We start from the raw sequence: 16,734 nt of genomic DNA, 5'->3' as shown, positions 1-16,734 counted from the left end.
TCTATCTCTGTCCTGCTAAGAGGGCTCTTTGTACCATGTGTACTGATTAATGGTCTTGATTATTTGTCTACAAACTGATCTGAATTCTGGCTCCAGGTCAGAACATCTTACCTGGATGAGCCACTACCCCAGGTTTATTAGTTGTATTCAGGGACAGGCTTTTGCTGTGAACAGAATGCTGCCTGAATTCTCTGAGTGTGGCTTTAGGAAAATTTCTTCAAACTTGGACATGTTCATTGAAAGTTTAATCTCACATGGATCAGTGATTTTTTTTTATCATTTTTGTGTGATACATGTGCATAACACAACATATGTGAAACTTTGTGGAGTCGGTCCTCCTGTGAAAGAATCCTTCTGTACACTGAAAATGTGTTGCTCTGATTGTTAATAAAAAGCTGATTGACCGATTGCTAGGCAGTGTTTTTGGGGCAGAGAGGATCCTGGGAAGAAGAAGTTGGAGGAATCAGGAGGGATGCAGAGAGAAGCAAGAGAGATGAATGTGCTGTGTTGAAAGGAGGTGCTAACATTGGCAGAGGGTAAATAAGAAATACTGGTTAATTTAAATTTTTAAGAGTTAGCTAGTAACAGGCCTGAGCTCTTGACTACGCATTTATAATCAGTGTAAGACTCCATGTTGGTTATTGGGGAACTAGTAGGTTGGAAAGAAAAGTCTGCCTACACAGTCCCTCACTTTGATGTGGGTTCTTAGGGTCAAACTCAGGCTTGTGCTCTTGCCTTCCTAACCATCTCAGCAGCCCTGAACCAGTGATTTTTAAATATCAGTGGGTATGTCCCAATATCATAGTATGTTCAAAGAAAGTATTAAGTTTTTAAGTTATTATTTTTTTCTTTGTGAGTGTTTTGACTGCATGTATATATGTGCATCCACATGCATGCCTCGTGTTCTGTGGGGGCCGGATTATACAGGCCCATATTCCTACACTGTATGGCAGTCAGATTTCTGAGCAACCTGGCAAGGCACAATTTGAACCTACCACACAGAAGGCGGTTGCCTAGCCTTTTGATATTGAGACAGCCTGACACCATCCTAAGCAAGTGGTCAGGATATGCTAATGTCGTTCTGCTCCTTCTGTTGTAATTTTGGAGGTCGCCTGGGGAAGAGGTGTTTTTCAGTCTACATGACAGAATAGGCATAGGTGTGGACATGACCAAAGTCATTCTCCCCACTACCTGGAAAACACAATGCTAATGAACTTCCCCCTCAGTTTACGTTTTGATTTAAAAGCTGTTTGGATAATAAATGCGGTGATCTTCAGGATTTGAATGAACACTGAGACTCCTTCCTGACACTGTCGTGTAAACTGTGCTTCAATTATTCCCACACCTCCACGCTGGTACGAGAAATAGTTATGTCTAGGCTGGTCCTCAGGAGTGTTCATGAAGCCCAGAAGAGGTTGTCGAATCCTCTGGAATTGAAATTATAGAAGGTGGAAGATGGTGAGCCACTGGGTGCTGGGAATATACTATGTTCAAAAAGTTTAGATTCTCTCTCAGAATCAAAAACAGAGGTAGAAGGTCTGAAGAGAGGGCTTGTAGCAAGTCTTTCTCTGTATTGCCAACTCCCAAATAATGATACAAAGACTTATTAATTATGAGAGCTCAGCATATAGCTTAAGATTGTCCCACTAGCTCTTATAACTTAAATGAACCATTTATATTAATCTACATTTTGTCTTGTGGCTTTTTACCTCTCTTCCATCTTGCACTTCCTGTTTTCTCTCCGTGTCCTCTGGTGTCTTTCCCAGAAATACTGCCTAACCTCTTCCTGCAGATTAAACCAATCAGAAGGTGCCTTGACAAAGACACATCTTCACAGTGTACAAAAAAGATTATTCCAGGGACTGGAGAGAAGGCTCACCAGTTAAGAGTACTGGCTGCTCTTGCAGAGGACTTAGGTTCAATTCCCAGCACCCACATGGCAGCTAACAACTGTCCATAACTCCCAAGATATGCCACCTTCACACAGAGATATATGCAGGCAAAACACCAATGCAAATAAAGTAAGATTAATTAAAAAAAAATAACAGCCAGACGGTAGTGGTGCATGCCTTTAATTCCAGCACTTGGGAGGCAGAGGCAGGCAGAGCGAGTTCCAGGACAGGCTCCAAAGCCACAGAGAAACCCTGTCTTGGCAAAAACATTATTCCACAGTAGTGGGTCAGTAGTTGCTGCTCTTGTAGAGGATGGGAGTTTGGTCCCAGCAGCCATGTGAGAATTCACAATTATAACTCGAGTTCCAGAGAACCTGATGTCATTTTTTTGGCCTCCGTGGGCATCAGGATGCATGTGGTGTACATATACACAGGTAAAATACTCATACACATAAAAAATACTTAAATATATTTTCTAAAAGTGGTTTTTAAAAAAAAAGGTAGTACATGTAGAGATCCAACCAGGAATGTTAGGAAAAGTTAGTATTTCTGTAGAGATGCATGTCACAGAATTAGATTAACCAAGGATAATTGTAAAACCTCATTTCTCATCTCTGTTCTCTGACCACATCACTGTGCCTACACCAAAAATGAAATAAACCTTCATTTACCTTAGGAGATCTCTAGTAAATCATTACAAAGTTGTGTCTTAGCTGTATCTAATATCTTTACAAAGAAATTTATAGTGTACTAGTAAGATAAAACCCTCAGCTGGGTGGGTGGTAATAGCACACACCTTTAATCCCAGCACTCGGGAGGCAGAGGCAGGTGGATCTCTGTAAGTTTGAGGCCAGCCTGGTCTACATGAGCTGCTTCCAAGACAGCTAGGACTGTTAGACAGAGAAACTCTGTCTCAAAAAAAAAAAACAAAAAACAAAAAAAAAACCCTAAACAAATAAATAAAACAATAATTAAAAATGCACCTGTGTGGTTTATATTTCTTCTCGTTTTGTTTTGTTTTGTGGACTGAAGAAATGGCTCAGCAGTTAAAAATACTTGCTACTCTCACAGAAGACAGGTTTACTTCTTAGTACCCACATGGAAGTAATGTCTGTTACTGTAATGTCATTTCCGGGGCATTGCATGTACATGGTATCTTACATGCATTCAAGCAAAACACATAAAATACAAACAGATAGGCCAAGTGTAATGAATGGTACATGCCTTTAATCCTACCACTTTGTATCTCTGTGAGTTCAAGGCCAGCCTGGTGTACAGAATGAACTCCGGGGTGACTGGGTCTGTTACACAGAAAAACTCTGTCTTGAGAAAAAAAAACACACAAACAAAAATTTAAATTTTAGTTGAAGGGGCACACACGCCACAGCACATGTACATAGGCCAGAGGACAACTTGTGGAGTTGGTTTTCTCCTTCCTTCCATATGTGGGTTCCAGGGATGGCTCAGGTGCCAGGCTTGGGCTACAAGCACCTATACCCACTTGAGCCATTTCCACATTTGTTCTTGTTTTCTTTGAGACGGGATCTGCTGCCTGTGTAGACTCAGACTCAGAAGTGTGCACCACCACAGCTGCCACGTAGGGGCGTTTGTTTGTTTTAGATTGAGTTGCAGCGATCTTCCTGTCTTGCCCCACCCCACCGCAGCCCATGCTAGGATAACCAGTGTGGGCCGCTGTGTCCCAGTGAGATTTCTTAGCATCAGATGAATTTAAAAATTACTGGATGGCACTTGGGAGACCCGTCGGAGGCTGGCCTGGTCTACATAGTGAGAACCTGTCTCAAAATCAACAAAACGTTACCAGAAGACTTGTCTTAAGCTAAGACTAGGCACTCAGTGTCTGTCCTCTAACCATTTGGGAGAATTCATCCTGGACCAAATATGTCTATATACTTAGTGCATAGCACACAAAAGATATTCAGTAACTCTTTTCAAAATGTTTTATTTTTCAGTTGGTTTTAAAACATAGACACATTATTTTACATAAGCAAGAAGAGTTCCAGGCCATCCTATGTGAGACTCTGTCCCCTTTAAAAACAAACAAGCAAGGACATACGCTCAGATTTGTTCATAGCAGCTGTTTGTCATAGCCAGAACCTAGAAACAACCTAAATGTCCCTCGACCGAAGAATGGATAAGGAAAAATGTGGTACATTTACACAATGGAGTACTACACAGCAGAAAAATTAATGACATCTTGAATTTTGCAGGCAAATGGATGGAGCTAGAAAACATTATTTTGAGTGAGGTAACCCAGACACAGAAAGACAATTATCACATGTACTCACTCATAGGAAGTTTTTAAACATAAAGCAAAGAAAGCCAGCCTACAAACCACAATCCCAGAGAACTTCGACAACAATGAGGACACTAAGAGAGACTTACATAGATCTAATCTACATGGAAAGTAGAAAGTAGAAAAAGACAAGATCTCCTGGGTAAATTAGGAGCATGGGGACCCTGGGGGAGGGTTGAAGGGGAGGGGAGCAGAGAAAAATGTAAGCTCAATAAAAAATCAATTAAAAAAAATACAAAAAACACCCAAACAAGCACGTGTACTTCCTGATTAGGTGCTGTTCGTTTTTCAGGGCAGGTATTGTATAAACTAAGGAAGTAACTCTGAGCACAAACACGTAAATTGTACATTCTAAGAGACAATACTTTGAAAAGTGTCTCGAAAAACATGAAATTCTAACTACTTTGCTGGTTTGGGAAGGTCGTGGGCTTTTCTAAGATTGCTTCTGAGCATGAGCGGAAGTCACTCTTTGAGCTGTCTCCGGTGTGGTTTAGTGATAGATGCCATATTCTGGACGGAGTAACCCGTCTTCATTCTGTTCTTCCGGAGGCTCACACCAGCGGGTCTATTTTCTTACAAGAAAATAAGAGTGCATTCAGAGACGGCTTTAAGGCAACACAACGCCTCATCTTCCCATAGTAAAGATGGCGAAGCACTGAGTAAGTAACAAGCAACTCCACTTCCGCATTTTTCTTGTGCCCTGGTCCAAGATGGCGGATGAGGCTACCCGGCGGGTCGTGTCCGAGATCCCGGTGCTGAAGACTAACGCCGGACCCCGAGATCGGGAATTGTGGGTGCAGCGACTGAAGGAGGAATATCAGTCCCTTATCCGGGTCAGTTTTACTGCTGCGGTTGACCGCGTAGCAAAGGAGTGGCGGGGAATCTGGTGTCCTCAGAAATGGGCTCCGTGTGGAAGCCGCTTCCGGTTTTTAAGTTTATAAATTCATAGAAATGCGACTATTTGGGAGTCTGGGTGTGTGTGGGGGGGGGTTATCGGTGGACGCAGGGTTGGATACAGAAGAGACTCTGGTTAGGTGTACAGTAGGACTAGACCTTGAAGGAAAAAACAGCAGTGTTCCTGGAAGGTGACGTGTCGCTCCCGCTCCAGGTGTTTGCTCTACTGAATGTAGGAATTGGGGTCAAAAGTGCTTCTTAGATCCCGAGGTCTCAGCCCATCACTGCTCCTCTTTCATTCTTCGTGATGAAACTAATGGAATGAATGAAAGGAATGAATGTCAGAACTGAAAGCGTAAGGCGTTAGATTGGTGCCTCTACTTATAAAATAGCCATATTTTCAGCTAATCTGTTGTGTCACGAGAAACATTACACCCCTTATGGTGGTTTCTGTCAGCTCTTCTTTCTTATATATTGCTTCACTGAGAAACTGGCTGAGTGCTTGCTTAGCAGGGCTCTACTACCCCTAGCACCTCATAGACTGGAGTGACTCGTGCATTCTCAGCACCCAGGTTGTGGAGGCAAGAGGATTGGAAGTCCAGGTCATTCTGGACTACACGAGACCCTGCCTCAAACACAACAATAAAACATTGTTGTGTTCCTAGTACCCTGGAAGGTATACAAAGCCACTAAGAAGGGTCCTACTAAGGTCGACAGGAATAGTATTTAAGTGGAAAGACAGACATAACTAGTATATTTTGAGGGTATGGGGAGGGATGTGTAATTCAACTTGAGTTTGCTAAGGTAAGGATACTCAGAAGTGATAAAACTTGGGGGCTGGAGAGACTGCTTAGAGGTTCAGAGCACTGGCTCCTCTTCCAGAGGTCCTGAGTTCAATTCCTGGTAACCACATGGTGGCTCACAACCATTTATAATGAGATCTGATGCCTTCTTCTGGTGTGCAGGCATGCATGCAGATAGAACACTGTGTATACAATAAATAAATCTTTTTTAAAAAGTGGTAAAACTTGAATTGAAACTTAAGCTATAAACACAGGGGCGAGAGAGAGATGGCTCAGTTTGTAGAGATGGGCTACTCAATCTGACAACCTGAGTTTGGCCCCTGGAACCCACATGAAGAGAACAGGATCCTTTGAGTGTCCTCTGGCTACCACATGCACAGTCTTGACGTGGATACACACACACACACACACACACACACACACACACACACACACACACGCATCTAAAACCTAAAGATAGGAAAAAGATACTCAAGACATAAGGACAGAGGCTAGAGAGGTAGCTCACTTACTGCCCTTGCAGAGGACCTGGTTTGGTTCCCTGCACTTGAGTGGCGGCTCACAGTCATCCAGTTTCAGGGGTTCCGATGCCCTCTTCGAGTCTCCTCCTCGGGTACCATGTGCACGTGTGGTATATACAGGCAGAAAAAAAATCACACACAGCCGGGCGGTGGTGGTGCACGCCTTTAATCCCAGCACTTGGGAGGTAGAGGCAGGCGGATCTCTGGGAGTTCGAGACCAGCCTGGTCTACAGAGCTAGTTCCAGGACAGGCTCCAAAGCCATAGAGAAACCCTGTCTCGAAAAAAAAAAAAATCACACACATATAGATATTTTTAAGAGTTTTGTTTTTATTTTTTGTTTTGCAAAGAAAAAAAGAACAATATAAGGACAGCGTGGGCAAAGGAATGTAAGCTAGCAACAGCATGCTATAAACTGGGATCCTGTAATTGCAGCAGTTGTGATGCTGAGACAGAAAAAATTTAGGTCTGAGGCCAGCCTGGACAGTTTCAAAGCCTTCCTGGGTTACAGAATGAGTTCAAGGCCAGCCTGAGGAATTTGGTGAGACCCTATCAAGAAAAGAAAAAGTAAAAATTGGGCTAAGGCTGGATGTCGTGGTACATACCTATAAACCTAGTATGGGGGAAGCAGAGGCAGAAGGATTTCACTGACTTTATTGCCAGCCCTGGCTACAGAGAGACCTTGTAACAGGCAAATAGCAGAAACTAAAGTCAGCAGGACATCATGAAATATTAGTGGGGAAAGGAAAGGGAAGGTCAAGGATGAAGGCTGGTCTTTTGCTTTAGTGGCTGAATGAGACTGCCTCCTGAAATTGAGAACTTGCGTGGTGGTTCACACCTGTTATTCCAGCACTCAGGAGGGGCAGGAGGATCAAAATGTCAAGGTCATTCTTAATTATAAAATGTTGGTTACGCAGGAGTCCCTGAAGTGGAAGAGGTGAGGGATACAATATAAAATCCAGATGGGAGTGCTGAGTTTCTGTTTTCTGTTAGATAAAGGTATAAATTGAAGCCAGACAGTGGTTGTAAATACCTTTAAAAACAGCACTGGGGAGGCAGAGGTGGGTAGGTGGGTGGATCTCTGTGAGTTCAAGGCCAGCCTGGCTACAAAACAATTCCAGGACAGCCAGGGCAACACAGAGAAACCCTGCCTTAAAAAATCAAACAAACAAACAAACAAACAAATAAATAAATAAATGGAATAAACTGAAACACGCAGTTGAATGCTAGAACCTGAAGTTCTGGTTTGAGTCACTAACTTGTGGCTGCTAATGAAAGCTAGCACAGGGTCCTCCAGGAACAAAGTAGATGGTAAAGTGAGTTTGGGGCTGAGGACAGGTACTATCAGAAGTGAGAAAATAACCCGATGAGTCTCCAAACATTTTGTGCTTGCTGTACTGTGGGAAACCTGGACATTCTGTTCTCTATTCTGGGAAAGCACCCAGCTTACATGTGTATCCTTTTCTTTCATTTTGTTTATGTCTGAAAAGTTGTGGAAAATGTACTAAAACAGAAAGTAGTCATACTTTTGAAGAGGGGCAACCCTTGACTCTAGCTCCCCCCCCCTTTTTAAGGTTTATTTATTGTATTATATATACTGTGTTCTGCCTGCATGCCAGAAGAGGGCATCAGATCCCATTATAGATGGTTGTGAGTCAGCATGTTACTGGGAATCGAACTCAGGACCTCTGGAAAAGCAGCCAATTCCCTTAACCTCTGAGCCATCTCTCCAGAAAACTCCCCCCCCCTTTTTTTTTTGTACAGAGTTTCTCTGAATAATTCTTTGGACAGGAACTTACTTTGTAGACCAGGCTGGCCTCAAACTCAGAGATCCTCCTGCCTCTGCCTCCTATGCTAGCATCAAAGGTGTGCGCTATCACTGCCTGGCTCCAGCTCCTTCTTCTAAGATTTCATTTTCTGCTTTCAGTATGTGGAGAACAACAAGAACTCAGACAATGACTGGTTCCGACTGGAGTCCAACAAGGAAGGGACCCGGTAAGCAGACCCTCTTGGGAGAGGTATGAATGGGATCCTTACCTGGCTTCAGCAATTTGTTATCCAATAACCAACCCAAAGCTGCCATGCCATGCATCAGTTTAGAGTTCCCTAATTCCTGACCTATGAGTCTTCCTGCTTGGTGGCCTAAACAGATGTCATTTGAGTATGATCAGAATGGGCTGACTAGACTGAGGTTTGGTCTTTGTTCCAGGTGGTTTGGAAAATGCTGGTACATCCATGACCTCCTCAAATATGAGTTTGACATCGAGTTTGACGTGAGTGTGATAGAATGGGAAGTATGAAGGTTAGTAGAAAGGGATTGATCAGATGATTGTTAGCAAGCTAAACTTTTTTGAAGGGACTAAATAAAACTTTTAAAACGGGAGGGGAAAGCTGAAGTTTGAAGCAGATATGTAACAGTTGCTAATCTCTATGTCTCTAATCCTAGCCTGTACATGTCGCTTGGGGGATCTGCTGAATAAGCAGTTCAAACAAGGAATGTGTATGTTTAATTAGACTAGTTCATTTCTCTCTTGATTCTGTTTTATTAAGGCTTTGTAATTTCTCCAGATTCCTATCACATATCCCACTACTGCTCCAGAAATCGCAGTCCCTGAGCTGGATGGAAAGACAGCAAAGATGTACAGGTAGGCCTTGGCTAGGAGGTGAGAAAGAGCAAGGAAAGCCTTAGGGAGGAGCTCAAGAGGCAGAGGGTTACCCCAGAGGGTACTACTCCAGAGTCTGGAGGGAGTCTAGATTTCCCTGTGCCACGCCTATGCAAAGTGCTTAGCTGACCCTGTTCTCAGTTCTGAGCGCTAATCTTCCTGTGTTCCCAAGAGGCTGCTATACATTATGGCTAGTTTTTTATGTCAACACCTTCTTCTCATCCTCCTCATAGGGGTGGCAAAATATGTCTGACTGATCATTTCAAACCTTTGTGGGCCAGGAATGTGCCCAAGTTTGGACTAGCTCATCTCATGGCCCTAGGGGTAAGTTTTTTTTCTTGGATTATGAGAGGAAGAGGGAGGGTTCATGACCTAACCAGTACCAGAAATGTAGCGGAGACGAAGGGAGTAACGGTGCTGCCACTTGGGCATGCTCTAGAGTCTCTGGGAAGGAGGGTCAGGTGCAACAAGGGGCATTGACTATGGTAGTAACCTCACAGGGTCTCCCTTATATTGCAGCTGGGTCCTTGGCTGGCAGTGGAAGTCCCTGACCTGATTCAGAAGGGTGTAATCCAGCACAAAGAAAAATGCAACCCATGAAGGATCAAGCCACCGAGGCAGGAACTTGATAGGCTAGATTCCTGTTTTCTTGTGAATTTTTCTCCTAACTCATGATTCTTTCACGGGTCACCTCTGGCTGTTACAAAGTAGCTATAGGTGGAGGGGGAGGGGAACAAAAGCCAACAATAGGGTAAGGTCACAAAGTTTCTAAGATCAGCTGTACAGGAAGGTAAAAGACTTGGACCTTGAAAGAAGCAGTTTGCATCCCTTCTGCAAGTGGAACCCTGGAGGCATCTTGGAGACAGGGCGTTAACTGACAGCTCATGGCTTTTTTTGGTTTCTGGAAACAACCTGTCAATAAAAGCTGCTTCCGATGTATGTAGCCTGTGGTTCTCACTGATGACTATTACAAGATGAACAAGCAAAACACGGAGGGACATAAACAACTACACTAGGTTGGGAGGGGGAAATGAATGTCCTTTTAAGGGATAACAAATGGAAGAGAAAATCCGTTTCTTTTCACTGTCGTTGAGATTTGCGTTTACCCTTTAGCGATGAACCATGTTTTCCTTACTGCCTGAGCCTGCAAAGCGGCTTGAAGAATGGGTTTTACAGGTTTGACGTTCTATGCCCACTAGGGATCTCTCATGCCTAGGTGGAGTGCTAAATGCTTCACTATTGGTTTTCTGGCTGGAGCTGGACCTGCCATGCAGCTTTCCATGCTGCATCCCTTTTGTTTGGAAAGAAGCCCTTGCAAGTCCTTCCGTTATTCGATGTTTCTGCTCTTCATCCCTTTGGACCACATGAAGGGATGGGGGCCCCTGCCCTCAAGGACTTGCAGCAATGGTTTAAAGACCACCAACCAGCAGGGCCGGGAACTAATGGTTCTAAAGTTGGCTGCGTTTCCATGGTGTCGGTCGGGGAGCCGTGGGGGCGGGCTCACGCAAGCGCCGAGGAGGTGGATTCCGAGAGTGGGCGCGCAGGCGCCTTAAGAGATTGTGAAGCCGGTGGCCGGTGGCCGGGCGGCACCAACAAAGATGGCGGTGGCCCTTGCGGCGGGAGCAAGCTGGGCAACAGCTGCGGCTAAAGCTGCAGCCCGGCCCGCGGGGAGGCTGTTCGGGGTTCGGAGGGGGTGGCCTTGAGCTGGAGCTGGACCCCGGCTGGCCTCCCCCGCCGCCTCACCGGGGGACAGGTATGGGCCGGGACCTGATGGCGGGGTGGGGTGGGGTGGAGTGGGGGAGCTGAGGGAGGACGGATCCAGACCCCAGAGGACGTTCATCACAAAGGGAGAGGCTCGCGGTTCCCAGCGAGGCCTGGGAGAACCGAGCTGGAGGAACAGAATTCTCGGACCGCGGGGAATATGCCGCCGGACCCCGTAGCCAATCAGCGGCCTCGGCCTTTCTGCCCTCGAGGGGGGCGGACCCGGGTAACCCCCCCACCCCGCTGTGGTGGGAGAGGCGCAGAAATTAGGGGTCAAGTAGTTCGTCCTCCATCTCAAACCATTGTCCCCTGGGCTCAGCTATCAAGTGGGAACCCAGAACTGGAGAGGGAATGGATTCCAAATCACCCATTTAATCGGCTTCATTTGCAACCCAGAGGGGCAAGGGTTGAGATTGGAATGCTGTCTTTTGGACTGATTCCTGCATCCAGGGTCCCAGGTCTGGGGTATATCTCACTTGACTACCAGATATGAGGATTTTTAGGAGTTTGTAGATTATAAAAACAGCTGAAATTGGGACTACCACTGGCTTTTCAATAAATCTGTATTCTATAGAGGGGGTGGGGCGTGAAAGGTCAAAATGATGGGCTACTATTCAGTCATTAGTTTATTCAAGGGATACTAAGGATTTCCTTTATGTCAAACATTGCTAAGTTCTGGGGATGCAAGAATTGATTTTATAGACGTGATTCATGCCCTCGGTACTTGTAGAAGCCAGCTTGCATAGTAGCCTGTATCTTATCTCCCTTACTAATTCAAATGCTGATCCTCTGTTCTCAGGTCCAGCCTGTGGTGTCCACAATGCCCCAGGCTTCTGAGCACCGCCTGGGCAGGACTCGAGAGCCACCTGTCAATGTACAGCCCCGAGTGGGAGCCAAGATACCATTTCCTCCCCGGGCCCGCAGCAAGGAGCGCCGAAACCCAGTTCCTGGGCCAAACCCCATGTTACGACCTTTGCCACCCAGACCATGTCCCCCAGATGAAAGGCTCAAGAAACTGGAACTGGGTCGGGGTCGGACCTCAGGCTCTCGTCCTAGAGGCCCCCTTCGAGCAGATCATGGGGTTCCCTTGCCTGGCTCACCGCCCCCAACTGTGGCTTTGCCTCTCCCATCCCGGACCAATTTAGCCCGTTCCAAGTCTGTGAGCAGTGGGGACTTGCGTCCAATGGGGATTGCCTTGGGAGGGCACCGTGGCACCGGCGAGCTAGGGGCTGCACTGAGCCGCTTGGCACTCCGGCCTGAGCCGCCCACTTTGAGACGTAGCACTTCTCTCCGGCGTCTTGGGGGCTTCCCTGGCCCCCCTACCCTGCTCAGCATACGGACAGAGCCCCCTACTTCCCATGGCTCCTTCCACATGATATCTGCCCGACCCTCTGAGCCTTTCTACTCTGATGACAAGATGGTGAGGACTTGCCAGCACACGTGGGCTCCCATGACCATGTTCCTCTTGCCTTCAACTCTCTTGTCGTGATATGGCTTTCTTGTTCCCTTGTCAACCCCTTATTACACCAGTGGACTCTTCTCCTTTCTGAGGCCTTCTAGATATTATTTTGGGTTGTATGTGATTCTTCAACTCCATGTGCCATTCTGGTCCGTAGAGAATTAACTATTTAGAATTCTTCTTTAGGTCCTTAGGCCTGCCCGTTTAAGGCAATTTCTCTCCTAGGACTGGGCCTAGACCTAATTAATCCCTGGGTTGAAGAGGGGCGGAGTTAGAGCACCTGGGCTGAGAAGGGGCGGGGTTAGAGCATCTACTGCTACCGTTGCCCATTTCCTGAGCTAAGTGAGCTAAGCTGCTTGCAGTTGGAGCCAGCAGGACCTGGTGCAAGGAGGGGCCACGGGGGCAGGAGGGGGATTTGGGGGCAGTAAAGTGGGGGTGGGGAGCAGCTGGGCAACCATGCCAGTGCTTGGGGAATTGCCTCAGGAGCTGCAGCGCCGGCTAGCTGGGCAGCGGAGTAAATGGGGAATAGGTGTGACAGCCATGGCTGAGTCTGTGGTACACTCAGCTGTGATGGGTTTACTACTCATGACCAATGAGGTAGGAGGACCAGGGAGGGCAAAAGGGTCTCCCGAATAGGGTGGGGGAGACAGACATTCAGCAGCATGTTGTTGAAAGTGCCGTCTAGAAAATGACTGTACTCTGACCTTCTAGGCTCATCACACCCTGCTTCTGGGCTCTGGTCATGTTGGCCTCCGAAATCTGGGAAATACAGTAAGAGCCATTTTCCTGTTCTTTCTTCTGTAAAGGGAGTGTGAAATGGTGTTGGGGGTGGAGCCGGCCTGCGAGTTTGGGGAAGGCACACAGGAGAGCACTGACCTCTCCTTAAGGCTGGTTGGACCCCAGACTGGAAAGGTAATGGCAGTGTCCCCGCTGCTTCTCCAGTGTTTCCTGAACGCCGTGCTACAGTGTTTGAGTAGCACAAGGCCTCTTCGAGACTTTTGTCTTCGGAGGGACTTCCGACAAGAGGTCCCTGGAGGAGGCCGAGCCCAGGAGCTCACGGAAGGTGGGCAACGTCCTTCTGATTCTTCTGTTCACTTCCCCCTATCCTTCCAATTCTATACCCCAGTACCTATGGTTCCCAGCCCTTCAATCTGACACATCCGTTTTCTGGGTTCCTCCCACTGACTCTCCTCTTGCCTGCTCTTCTAGACACTAACCTTTGTAACCTTCCCCACTGTCACACCAACAGCCTTTGCAGATGTGATTGGTGCCCTCTGGCACCCTGACTCCTGTGAAGCTGTGAATCCTACTCGATTCCGGGCTGTCTTCCAGAAATACGTTCCCTCCTTCTCTGGATACAGGTGGGGAAACTGAGGATTGAAGTTCTCTCGGACTGGGGCTGGGGCCAAGCAGGGGCTACCGCTCCATCGTCCGGAGCCTTGAGAATTTCTGCACTGAGGATATAGGGGACCCATATTTGGGCAGGGAATACTGTCTGTGGACTAAGAGGGATCGTGTGCTCATATTCTGTCTGGCTGTAGCCAGCAGGATGCCCAAGAGTTTCTGAAGCTCCTCATGGAGCGGTTGCATCTTGAAATCAACCGACGAGGCCGCCGGGCACCACCAATCCTGGCCAGTGGTCCAGTTCCCTCTCCACCTCGCCGAGGAGGGGCTCTGCATGAAGAACCAGAATTAAGGTAAAGGTTGCTCCCCCTTGCTCCTCTTCCCCAGTAGCAATCAGTCGTCACAGAACTGAGCTAACTGAAACTGGAAATGTGGGGCCTTGGGGAGACCCTTTAGCATAGAAACATAAATGGTTTGTCAGTACAGGAAAGGACAGAAGGGAGGAGGAGGAGGGAAGCTGAAGGATGCAGATAGAGGCATAAAATAGAGATGGAGGTGTCACTAAATTGGGAAAGGAGGGATCTTTTACAATAAAATATGCCAGTGGGCTTGCAGAGGTGGGATTGCACTTTTCCTTTATAGACTTTTCCTCATCCTGAACTTCCCTAGAAAGTTCTTGAAAGAATTACTCCTTTGACTAGAAAGTTAGGGAAGGAGCTGGAATGCGGATAGGGAACAGGGCTCTGGATAATTTCAATGGGTTGGGGGTACCCAGTATTATAACTCTCTCATGGGTGCTCCCTCCCTTCCCTTGATCTGTGGTAGTGACGATGATCGAGCCAACTTAATGTGGAAGCGCTACCTGGAGCGAGAAGACAGCAAGATCGTGGGTATGGAATGGGCAAAACTGGGGGTTTGAGCTTGGGAGAGGAATGAGAGCAAGGCTGGGTGATGATGGGAAGTGGCTGTAGAGCCGGGTGGTGGCAGTGTTGAAGTCAGAAAGGCAGGTCCAGCAAGGGCAGGATTCTGAGAGAGCACCTTCAACGTCCAACAGTGACTTTCTCCTGCTTTTTGCTTCTATCCAGACCTATTTGTAGGCCAGCTGAAAAGTTGCCTCAAGTGCCAGGCCTGTGGGTATCGCTCCACGACCTTCGAGGTTTTTTGTGATCTGTCGCTGCCCATCCCCAAGGTGGGATTCCGGAGGGTTCCAGGGATGGATAAAACATGGGTTCTGTGACCCAGCCCTATGTGTGGGTGGGAACCAAGTGGGCCTCTAAAGCAGAATTGAAGCCTGGATTATGAAAAGATAAAAGATTTAAAAAGAAAGAAATTCAGAACATGCTGACCCTTCCTTCCTTCCCCCCAGAAAGGATTTGCTGGGGGCAAAGTGTCTCTGCGGGACTGTTTCAGCCTTTTCACCAAGGAAGAAGAGCTGGAGTCGGAAAATGCCCCAGTAGGTGGGGGTTTACAATGGTGGGAGACACGTGGGAGTCTGTCTGGATAAAAGGAGATGCCTACTTCCTTAGTTGGGAGTAACAGTTACATGTCTGGGTGTGTTAAAGTTAGGGCCTCAGATATGTTATAGTATGCCTAAGTGGGGGGGGGGTAAAGCAATGAGAAACATACTAAATTTATATGTGAAGTGGGGTGTCAAAAACGATCTGAGATGAGAACACATCAACCTAACACTATTTGCTGTTTACTTAGGTGTGTGACCGATGCCGGCAGAAAACACGAAGTACCAAAAAGTTGACAGTACAAAGATTCCCCCGCATCCTCGTGCTCCATATCCTAATCTTCGCGTTCTTATTCCTCTAGGGCACCTCCCATACATTCTGTTTCCTCACCTTCATTGAGTTTTTCTTGAGAAAAACCTGCCACCCCAACTTTCTTTGCCATCTTTCAGGACATGTTGGGGGAATAGAGGGTACTGAATTTCTTACTGCAGCTCCCTTAGAGACCCTCAGCCTCCCAAATGCTCCTTAACCAGGGCTTAGATCTGAATCGATTTTCCACCTCCCGAGGCTCCATCAAGAAAAGTTCAGTAGGTGTAGACTTCCCGTTGCAGCGACTGAGCCTAGGGGACTTTGCCAGTGACAAAGTGGGTGAGTCTGGTGGGGAATGCCCTGCGGCACCTTCAGGGGCGGGGCACAACTCTTGATTGTAGAAACTGACCTTGTCTAACCCGCCGCAGGAAGCCCTATCTACCAGCTGTACGCTCTTTGCAACCACTCGGGTAGTGTCCACTATGGACACTACACAGCCCTGTGCCGGTGCCAGACTGGTTGGCATGTCTACAATGACTCCCGGTGAGCACAGCCTCTTATTAAACTGCCCCATCGCACTGCAGCCCTAGCACCCTCCCCTCCTCTGAGACCCCAAAAGATGAGCTCCTGACAAAGGCTGGGTGGAGTCTCCTGAGCGCCACATGGGTACTCTGAGTTGAGGCCTGTAGGGAGGAGGGGGAACACACAGGAATAACTACAATTACTCCCTATTTCCCTTCTTCGTAGTGTCTCCCCTGTCAGTGAAAATCAGGTGGCGTCCAGTGAGGGCTACGTGCTGTTCTACCAACTGATGCAGGAGCCGCCGCGGTGCCTGTGACACCATCTTGAAGCCCTGGCACCTGTGAAAACCTTTTCAACACCCTTAAGCCCCCAGGCTCCCCATTTACCTCAGAGACGTCTATTTTTGTGTCTTTTTAATCGGGGAGGGGGGTGGTTGTAGCTCCCATTATTTTTTTTATTAAGAAGCACCCTTTCACCTTGTTTCCTGTCCCATGTACAAAGCTCACCAGGCCCTTGACCATGTACAGCCCCCAGACCTCTGCAATCTCACTTTTTGTGAATAAATTTATTAAGAAAAAGTGATGTTCACCTTTATATTTGCGGATGAGAGGGAATGGATATCCAGCATTTGGTTCAATTGGAGCCCAATTCCGTCTCTGAACAGGAGGGGGCGCTCTCAGAGCAGAAGGAAAAGAACAGGGATTGAGTAGGTCAACACTTTTCTTGAGAAAAACCTGCCACCCCAACTTTCTTTGCCATCTTTCAGGACATGTTGGGGGAATAGAGGGTACTGAATT

At 47.1% G+C, this 16,734-nt stretch overlaps 2 protein-coding genes across 5 annotated transcripts; both read left to right on the top strand.

Moving 5' to 3' along the window:
- Positions 1 to 4,683: 4,683 nt before the first annotated feature.
- Ufc1 (ubiquitin-fold modifier conjugating enzyme 1) lies at positions 4,684 to 10,024 on the top strand. Of its 4 annotated transcripts, none has more exons than XM_026780010.1 (6): positions 4,684 to 4,865; positions 8,350 to 8,417; positions 8,632 to 8,724; positions 8,991 to 9,067; positions 9,319 to 9,409; positions 9,605 to 10,024. In XM_026780010.1, the coding sequence occupies exons 3-6, from the start codon at positions 8,710 to 8,712 to the stop codon at positions 9,683 to 9,685; spliced, it is 264 nt and encodes an 87-aa protein (XP_026635811.1). In that variant the 5' UTR covers positions 4,684 to 4,865; positions 8,350 to 8,417; positions 8,632 to 8,709; the 3' UTR covers positions 9,686 to 10,024. The 4 variants fall into 4 exon arrangements, with proteins under 4 accessions (XP_026635811.1, XP_005348861.1, XP_026635812.1 ...); XM_005348804.2 differs by having other exon boundaries at positions 4,684 to 5,039; positions 8,632 to 8,695; XM_026780011.1 differs by having other exon boundaries at positions 4,684 to 5,039.
- A 619-nt stretch (positions 10,025 to 10,643) lies between these two features.
- Positions 10,644 to 16,515, top strand: Usp21 (ubiquitin specific peptidase 21). Its single transcript, XM_026779936.1, has 13 exons — positions 10,644 to 10,838; positions 11,646 to 12,266; positions 13,017 to 13,076; positions 13,248 to 13,368; positions 13,555 to 13,666; positions 13,847 to 14,002; positions 14,475 to 14,539; positions 14,735 to 14,838; positions 15,016 to 15,102; positions 15,357 to 15,435; positions 15,647 to 15,754; positions 15,844 to 15,958; positions 16,163 to 16,515. Exons 2-13 carry the CDS (start codon positions 11,667 to 11,669, stop codon positions 16,251 to 16,253), a joined length of 1,698 nt encoding a protein of 565 aa, XP_026635737.1. The 5' UTR covers positions 10,644 to 10,838; positions 11,646 to 11,666; the 3' UTR covers positions 16,254 to 16,515.
- Positions 16,516 to 16,734: the final 219 nt, after the last annotated feature.

This window comes from Microtus ochrogaster, chromosome 6 (assembly GCF_000317375.1).
Source record: "Microtus ochrogaster isolate Prairie Vole_2 chromosome 6, MicOch1.0, whole genome shotgun sequence".
Taxonomy (NCBI): Eukaryota; Metazoa; Chordata; class Mammalia; order Rodentia; family Cricetidae; genus Microtus; species Microtus ochrogaster.
This window is presented reverse-complemented; position numbering and strand designations above follow the sequence as displayed.